Raw genomic sequence first — 8883 nt, 5'->3', positions numbered from 1 at the left:
GGGGGGGGACGGAGGGATCCCTATTTACTTCCCAGCCTGCCACTCTCTCGCTGCACACCCCCACCCGCACATGCGCACACAGTGGGGGACAGGGCCAAGGACACCTCAGCGTGAGGCCCTCTGGGTCTGAGTGGGCACTCATGACTCAGGGGCCCGGTGATCATAGACCCTTTCCTTCTTTGCACCTCAGCTTCCTCTGGAGGAAACGCCCATTTGCTCCTCCCAACGCTCACAGAGGCAAACCCAAGCGCCTCAATCCTCTTTGAGACTTTGTCCCTGTGATACCTCTACGCTGGCCCCTAACCTTCCCCTTCTGACCCCAGGGTGCTGACTGCCTCTGGCCTGTGATGTATTGTATTCTCACCGCAGTACCCCAGACCCCATGGCACCAGAGTAGGGGGTGAGCTGATGCGCCTTTGCCAAGTGGCCACGAAGGTGTCTATCATAAGAGGCAACTTTACATAAGGGACAGTTGGTGAGCACCTACTGCGTGCTGGGTCATGTGCCCAGATGAACACCCCCACCCACCCACCCCCACACACACAAGGGGGCTTTCAGAAGTGCATAGAAAAACTGAACTGAAAGGTAATGGAATTTTTCCATGAACTTTTTGAAGCCCCCTCCTTATACTGCGCATGCAGCGCCCCCCACCCCCCATAAACACAAACCTACACATATATTTCTATATATTATGTGTTGGAAGACTTCAGAAAGTTTGTGGGAAATTTTCTTTTATCTTTTTACTCCATTTCTTTGAAGTCCTATGCATCCCTCATTACACACACACACACACACACACACACACACACACACAGCAGTACTACCCCGGGCACAATGGATGAAATGAGGAGGCCCTGTCTTGTGCCGTTCCATGATGGATTGTGGACAGACTGCTGTCATCCCAGAGTTTAAGCTGACTGATATTTGGAAACAGATTGCTACTCTTTTCTCCTTAGTCCATCTTAGCCTGCAAGCTCTAAGGCAGTGGTTCTCAACCTTTTGATACAGTTCATGTTGTTGTGACCTCCCAACCATAAAATTATTTTTGTTGCAGCTTCTTAACTGTAATTTTGCTACTGTTATGAATTGGGCAGCCCCTGTGAAAGGGTCATTCGACCCCCAAAGGGGTCTCGACCCACAGGTTGAGAACCACTGCTTTAAGGGACTGTGTTCAGCATGCACAGACCTTTCCACAGACAGACGGGTGATGGCTGTGTGTGTCTCTACACACACAAACCCCAACCAAACTCACGGCCGCCTAGTCAGTGCTGACTCAGAGCGACCCACGGGACTGGGTACAACTGCCCCTGTGAGTTGACGAGACTGGAACTTTTTACTGGAGTAGAAAGCTTTGTCTTTCTTCCGTGGCATGGTTTCAAATTGCTGACCTTGAGGTTAGCAGCCCAACGGATCACCACTATCCCACCAGGTCTCCTCTAAGCATACAGCGGGCTTCAAAACGTTTGTGTCAAACTTCCATCCTCTTCTGATGCCATGTTCCATGCATTTTGAACCCCCTTGGTAAACACACACACACACACACCCCTATAAATAAGAGATACAGACATGCACACATGCAAATCTTCAATGTCTTAATTCAGTCTAGAGCTGGACTTGAGATGAAATCCACCTCACAGGCCCACGGCTGGGGTGCCTGAGCTGGGGGAGCTACGTGCCCTGTCGTGAGGGCCGCTGGCAGCCTGGGGCCATGGGCCAGTCGGCACTCACACGAGGACGGCGGAGTTCTCCCTAGTGAGGTAGCCGTGCCTATGGAACGCCTCCCATCGATCCCTGATCCCTCGGGCTGGCGGGCGGAGCCTGGGCTCACCTCATTGTCTCGGTCTTTCTCCAGGAAGTGCCGGGCCACGTGACTGGGCAGAATGTTCCGGAGCATGTTCTCGTTGTGCTCCCTCAGCTCCTTCATCTCGTTGATCTCCTCCTTGGCCTGCACGCGCCACAGGAAGTCCAGGCGGGCCGTGTACTCCAGCTGTGGGGGAGGAGGGAGGGGAGAGGGGGTGGTCTCTCAGGGGACAGACCAGGTGCACCTCGGGGGAGGTGTACAATGTTCTGGGATCTTCTTTAACTGAAACGGAACCACGTGTGAACATTGTGGGGGCTTCTGGGCTGGAGCTGGGGATCAGAGGACGACCAGCTCCCATAGGCTCCCCCTTCCTGCAATTAGGGTAAGGCAGTGCCCGAGACAGGAAAGCTCAATTGCTAGGCCACTCCTCCTTGCTCTTGACAGCTGTTCTGTCATGCCGACAGAGGGAAATAGGAACAGATCGGAGGCTTTAAATTTGGCAGATTCACCATGGCACCTGGAACTGCAAAAATCCCAAGCCCAAGCAATAGCATGGGACCTTCAAAGAGGTGTCGTGAGCCCTTTCAAGAGTCTAATGCATGAGATTGATTATTGGCAAGATAGTTGAAGGGCCGGGCACATCCAGAGGACAAGGCTGGCCACCCTGTGTGAAGGGAGCCAGGCTGTCCAGACAGATAACAGTCTGCAGGCAACCGGTTAGGCTGCTGTGCATTACTTAGGTTGTCCTTCTTCAGTAAGAGGGAGATGCAGCGCCTAGCAAGGTTTCCACCTGCCATTTCCTTCGTTCTGGCTGTCTTCCTGGTTTATTCTAACTTAAAGCCTTCAGGTCTGCCCCGTGGTGCTTCTTCGGCCATGACTGAACCAGGCAGGACCAATCCAAGTCAGAGATCTTGCGTGGACCCCGGGGGCTGCCTGGACTTGGGGTTTCCTAGTGATGTGATTAGCTGGTCCTGTCTTAGCCTGTGGGGACTGTGAGCTCAGGGCTCCTTTCAGTCGCTCATTCCTACCGACTGACCACACAGCGACCAGCATGGCACCTGGCAGATGCTCTGTCTACACGAGAGAGCTTTCTTTTAAGTGCATGCATGAATTTCGTGGTCTTTTTGCTCCATCTTCCTGTGAACTTTTTGAATCCCCCTCTCCCCAGCATGTTCACGTAACAAATTGCTATCATTGGTACAAACCCAGCTTACACGTCAAGGGTGCTTATGACTTGCTGCATATTGTTACACCCTTCTTAACCCCTTTGACCCATACAACCATCCTACCTGGACGCGATCCCCATTCTATAAAGGAGCCAATGGGAGCAAAGCCGTATGTAACATGGGCAAGTCCTCGCCGTTTGTCAGTGGAGACAGTCAGCGTCTGAATTCAGAGACAGAGCTCTTAGCTTCTGGGGACCACTGAGGTCATATGGGCAAGATCCTGGTTTTAATTGTCAGCTATATATCACTAACTGCCCTAAGCCCACACGGAAACAACCCAAGCCTAGGCCAAAGTGGCCACCTCTGTTTCCTCCCTCTCAAACTGGAATGAACGGCAGCTACGTCACTGGCTGGGAAGGGGAACGATTTGGCGTCTCCTGGATACAGCCCTCGGAGCAGTGGCTGTGATACCCACGAGTCCTTCTGGTCCCGGGCCCTTCTCTCGTCGAAAGGCAGCTCACACTTCCTTCCCGAAGCCTCTGCCCACCCCTTCCTACCACCGCTTTGGGGATGTCAATGTTTCAAAGTCTTGAAAGGAACCATAGGCCGCATGGTTAGGCACATGTTGAGCGGGGGCCCGTTCAAGGGCTTGAAACATTTGGCTGGTTCCATTTCTTGTTCTTACTTCAACGTCTCAGTTAAAGATCAACGCTATGAAAAGGCCCAGGCCCGAGGTTACGGACCCAGCACCATGTGTCACAAGGGAAGCTGGAGCCCCTCCGATCTCTGTCCTATTGTCTGAACAAACTCCCTTACATACATGCAGTGGAGCATGAGCGGGAATACAGAGGACATGTGTGGCTAGACTGGTCGCGCCTAGATGGTGTGTCACCATTCATCTGAGAAGGCGGCAAGTCCACGTCCCATAGACAACCTTAGGACTGTGGGCATGTTTTACCTTGTCATAAGACTAACGAGGGCCTCAAAATGTCTGCAAAATCCGCCCCTCTCCAAACCTACACTCAAGACTTGGCCGATGTGAAGGCCATACAGGGAGGAAGAGTTTCTTGAGTCGACATTTCCCGAGCGAGCACTCTAGGAACAAAAACAACTGAAAACCAAACCAAACCTTAAGCGATTTACAGTCATCATACGTGGCAGCTGGCTTTAGACAGTTATATGTTAATGATAAGTCAACGAGTAACCGGGCGGATGTCATTGAACACTGGAGTTTGGGGTAAGAGGCAAAGCAAGGCAAATGTAGAACTGATGAGATTAAAGAAAGCGTGCAGTCCTGAGGATGAAACAGAACTTATCGCTGTGAACTCATGCCCTCTTATCTCTCCTAGCTCTGTCTACTCAAAGCGAGACTTAGAAACAATGACGCCTAGCAGCCACGAGCACCCCTAGTGTCCAGGTTGTGGTCTCTAACCATCAGTTCCTACCAACATACCCCAGGACTCTTACCTGGCCTGATCCAAATCGAGGGCAGACTATGGACAAGATGATCTGGAGACATCTCACCATCACTCGAAAGCACGGAGATTACCAGTAATAACCGGGGCTCAGTAACAAGGACCCACTTGAATAAGCTCCAACTGCGCTCAAGACGTGACAGGTGGAGTCTTACTGAGCACACAGCCGAACAGTGAAAGGAGATTAGCGACATCTGGAAGGCTGGAGTCATTCAAGCGAGACGTTTCTGGTTATAAGACGAGAAACAGACTTTGTCTTTCTGCCCAGGTGACTGCAGGTAACTGCGTATGAGGGATGTCCACAGACGGAAGACCTAGTCCAAGTACAGCCCTGTCTCCTGGCAGGCAGCACATTTCCCTAGGCCTCCACCTACGGGAAGAATCTCTCTCCCATTTACTAAAGCTCTCTCGCACCCACCTTGTGCTGGGTGCTGGGGGAAGAAGATGACTGAGATCCACTCCTGCCTTTGTGTGGTGGGGAAAGGACATAAAAAGGGAAAAGATCCTTGCAACACAGAGTGGCCGTAGGGACGTGGAGAGAAGAGTGAAGCACGCAAGAAGACCGGAGCATGGACATTTAAAGTAAAAATTCCCCAGCACTTGCTCAAAAGGCAATGTCAAAACGTCGGCCTCTCTCTTACATGGTGGGGATGGCAACTGATGCCACGACGCAGAAGGTGCATGCCTGGCTGGATGGAAAACCAGTGTGCCCTGTAAACGTTCACTCAAATTGCAATTATGGAATGATATGATATCTGTATTAACTCCCAACAAAATGGTTTTGGAAAAAAAAGTTAATCTAAAAGTGTACTCTCTTAAATCTTATCCAATGGTTAAGGAATTGGTTATATTAAGAGACTGTCAAGGAACTCGAAGGAGCCCTGGCGGCTCTGTTACATAAGCATTGGATGGCCCACCACAAGGTTGCCAGTGCAGAACCACCAGCTGCTCCAGGGGAGAAAGATGAGGCTGTCTGCTCCTGGAAAGACTTACAGCCTCGGAAACACTCTATAGGGCACTACGAGTCAGAATGGCCTCTATTGCTGTGGGCTAGTTATTGGCATGAAGGGCACCAAGGATGCTGTTCAGGGATTTTGTGCCAAGCATTCTCATGTTGATAACCAGTCACCATTAAGGAGATTCCACCCTTGTGTGTCAGTTTGTTACACTCTGGGGCCTTGTGTGTTGCTGTGATGCTGGAAGCGATGTCACTGTTATTTTCAAAGACCAGCAGGGTCACCCAAAGGGAACAGGTTTCAGCAGCACTTCCAGACTAAGAACAGGCTACGAACAGTCAGAGGGCTTAGCCGCTCAAAACCTTACGGGCAGCATCAAATAGTGTCAGATAGTGCAAACCTCCCAGATGGCCGCAGATCACTGTCAGGTCGGAGAAGCCCCCCCAGGATGGAAGGCACTTAAAATATGCCCGAGGAAGAGCTGGCCTCTCAAAGTCATCTTGAACCCCACAGGGGCAGGTCCACTCCATGCTACAGGGAGCGTCACTGTGAGTCAGCATCAGCTCGAAGGCTGGCAGGATACTCAGAGCAACTCCACAAGGTGGGACACTGTATTATCCCCACTTCACAGGTGAGGCCATGGAGGTGCGGAAAGCTGACGTCAGCTGCTGAGAGTCTCACAGATGGAGACACCTGGCTTCGAACCCAGGGAATTCTGTCTCCAAAGGTGATGCTCTGTGCTCCCATTTGCTGTACCTGACCTTGTTCAGCCGACTCCAACCCTTGACAGAGAGTGCTCACCTTTTCTGTTTTACTGGTCAGGAAAGGGCAGCTCAAGGTCACTCATCTTGGCAGTGGTCTTGCTGGAATGGAATGTTAATATGTGCATCCTGCTCTGGTAGGCACATGCCTACTGTGCCTATCTTTATTAGACCCAGAAGTGAAAGCCTGGGGACAGGAGCTCATTCATCGCTGTCCTTGTGCACAGGTGTGGCTTCCTAGGCTGTGAACGGAGGCAGCCAGAGCCCAGCCTCCCCAGCGCTGAAAGCAAGTGGGGAGGCCCCTGCCTGTCTGGTCTCCAGCGTGCAGACAGCGGACCTGCCTCAGCAGAGGACGTGCCTGACACATCACTTCCACATGTGGGCAGGATGAAGCCTCCCAATTATTCTGTTACATAACTGCCACCGTGCCTCTGAGGATGAGTAATTGCCCACGCTCCCACCGGATGCTTCCGTGTAACAGGGATCAATGGACATAATCCGGTCCCAAATAAAGACACAGAGGCTCTGAGTCACAGAGGGAGCTGGGGGAAGGCTGCAGCAAGCCCAGAAGAGGGCAGGCTTGGCCCGGGATGCACAGGGCCCCGGCAGGTGGGATAGAGAGATGACACTGCAGGATGCTGTCCTGCAGACTGCCCTCTTCAGCACAGGGCAGGGGTGGCAGGTGGGGGGCAGGGGATGGAACTTGGAGTGGGAAATTTTGAACTCCTGGCTCAGTCTGGCTTTTTTTTCCCCACTGACTTGGTAACCTCAAGGGACTTGAGCCTCTGGCCTTGGTTTGGGGCCTCTTGCTTGCCTCACAGGATTAAAAAACAAAACAACCCCTTTCCTGTGAATTAGGTGGGGAGTTACTTATCCCGCCATTTTTGCGGTCCACAACTTTCACAGTTTAGCAACCTCTCAGCAGGCTGCTCTGCCCCCACATTTCATCCCATCTCTCTTTTGTGAGCTGTTATCCCCACCCCCACTCCACCAAGTTTACACTCGTATACTCTCTACCTGGTGACTCTCCACCTCCCCTTCCCCTCCCACCTTCATAACCATCAGAATCTGTTTCTTTGGGTCTGATAACCTTTCTCCTAATTAAAAAACAAACAAACCCATCATCGTGGTCTCGTAAAGTACTTGTCATCACTGCTATTGAGTCAATTCCAACTCATAGCGACCCTATAGGACAGAGTAGAACGGCCCCTCTGGGCTTCTGAGTTAGTTAGTTTATTGTGCCAACCTGGCCGATAAACACATGTGGGGCTAATTGAAGGGCAGAGGGATAAATGGCTTGGTGAGCCTCGCCTTTCTAGTTCTTGGGTCTCTTGCTTTGTGATGGTCAGACCAAGGTGCAGCTGCCTTAGCAGTTCCCTGCTTCAGCTTGCAAGGCTGACTTGCTGCAAGACATCCCCAAGGAGAAGCAGCATGGACCTACCCCGATGCAGCCCTACGTGCTGGAGCAGCCGTGTGGAGACCTGCCAGCGCTGAGATGCTTACACATTCACTGACTCGGCTTTCCTCCTGCAGTGGGCATCATAGTGTATGTTTTGTGAGATGGAGGAGGACTTTATGGATTGGTGTTGGACATATGGATTAATGGGTTAATGTTGGACTTGTGGGCTTGGGCAGCACTGGGTTGGGATGTTTTCTTGATGCACACTTAACTTTTATATAAAACTCTTTCTTTTACATGTGGATTTGTTTCTCTAAAGTACCCAGACTAATACAGCTTCTGAGACTGTAAATCTTTGCAGGAGCAGAAAACCTCATCTTTCTCCCAAATGAGAGGCTGGTGGTTTCGAACTATTGACCTTGCAGTTAGCAGCCCAACACATAACCCACTTTGCCACCAGGGCAAAAAAGTTTGTGAAAAAATGGAATGAAAGCCTAATGGAATTTTCCCATAAACATTTTGGACTCCCCTCGTATTAATAGTGGACTGTTTGGAGCACTGAGTCCGTGTGCAACACCAGGCACCTTGAGTCCCTTTTAATCCTTAGTGGCCGAATCTACTTCAGAGCAGAACCGTGCCCACAGAGTTTTCAATTGCTGCTGAAGTACGTTGCCAGGCCTTTCTTTGAAGGCACCGCTGGGTGGATTTGAACTACTAACCTCTCAGTAGCTGAGTGCTTCCATGTTGGTGCTACCCAGGCACTTTACAGCCTGTGCAAGTCACCTGTAATGGGACACGACCTCTGTATTCTCATAGAATACTCCTAACCGCTCTGTGAAGTATGGCCTGCTCTTACAGCCATCTGAAAGTTGAGGAAAAGATTCAGAAGGAGAGAGAAATCTTGGGGAAGATCTCGTTTCTACAAAGGTGGGGATGGGGTGCGGTTTGAAAGCTATCTGCCTGACACTAAATCCCATGGCTGTTTCTGATACAGAAAGGGGGTGCTATTATGTCCTTCCAAATCCCTTTGGGCGTTAGAAAGAGAAGAAAAATATGTTGGATGATGCTTAGTATGGTAGCTTGCATCTTCCTACGCACTCACGCAGGTGCGCGCTTATGCAAATGCAGTGCTAAGATGACCAGGCTACCTGCTTTCCCAGGTTAGGTGGAGAACGTGAGAAACAGACCCAGCATGGCTGAAGGGTGACAGCTGAGAAAGGGGCTGTGACAGGGTCCAAAGTGACAGAAAACAAAAGACTGAAGAATCCACTCGCTGCCATCGAGTTGATGCTGACTCACAGTGACCTAGAGGGCGAGGGGGAACT

At 51.1% G+C, this 8883-nt stretch overlaps 1 protein-coding gene across 3 annotated transcripts in view; it reads right to left on the bottom strand.

Annotated features, from left to right (window-relative positions):
* ADCY8 (adenylate cyclase 8) overlaps positions 1-8883 on the bottom strand; it is a 194333-nt gene that overhangs the window by 16718 nt on the left and 168732 nt on the right. For all 3 annotated transcript variants that reach the window (XM_004697391.3, XM_045285711.1, XM_045285759.1), the window contains exon 14: positions 1829-1987. In XM_004697391.3, the coding sequence (XP_004697448.1) occupies positions 1829-1987 (159 nt within the window). The remainder of the gene's footprint in view (positions 1-1828; positions 1988-8883) is intronic.

Source organism: Echinops telfairi, unplaced genomic scaffold (genome assembly GCF_000313985.2).
Source record: "Echinops telfairi isolate 266 unplaced genomic scaffold, ASM31398v2 ScPeMD7_1;HRSCAF=3_0, whole genome shotgun sequence".
NCBI lineage: Eukaryota > Metazoa > Chordata > Mammalia > Afrosoricida > Tenrecidae > Echinops > Echinops telfairi.
This window is presented reverse-complemented; position numbering and strand designations above follow the sequence as displayed.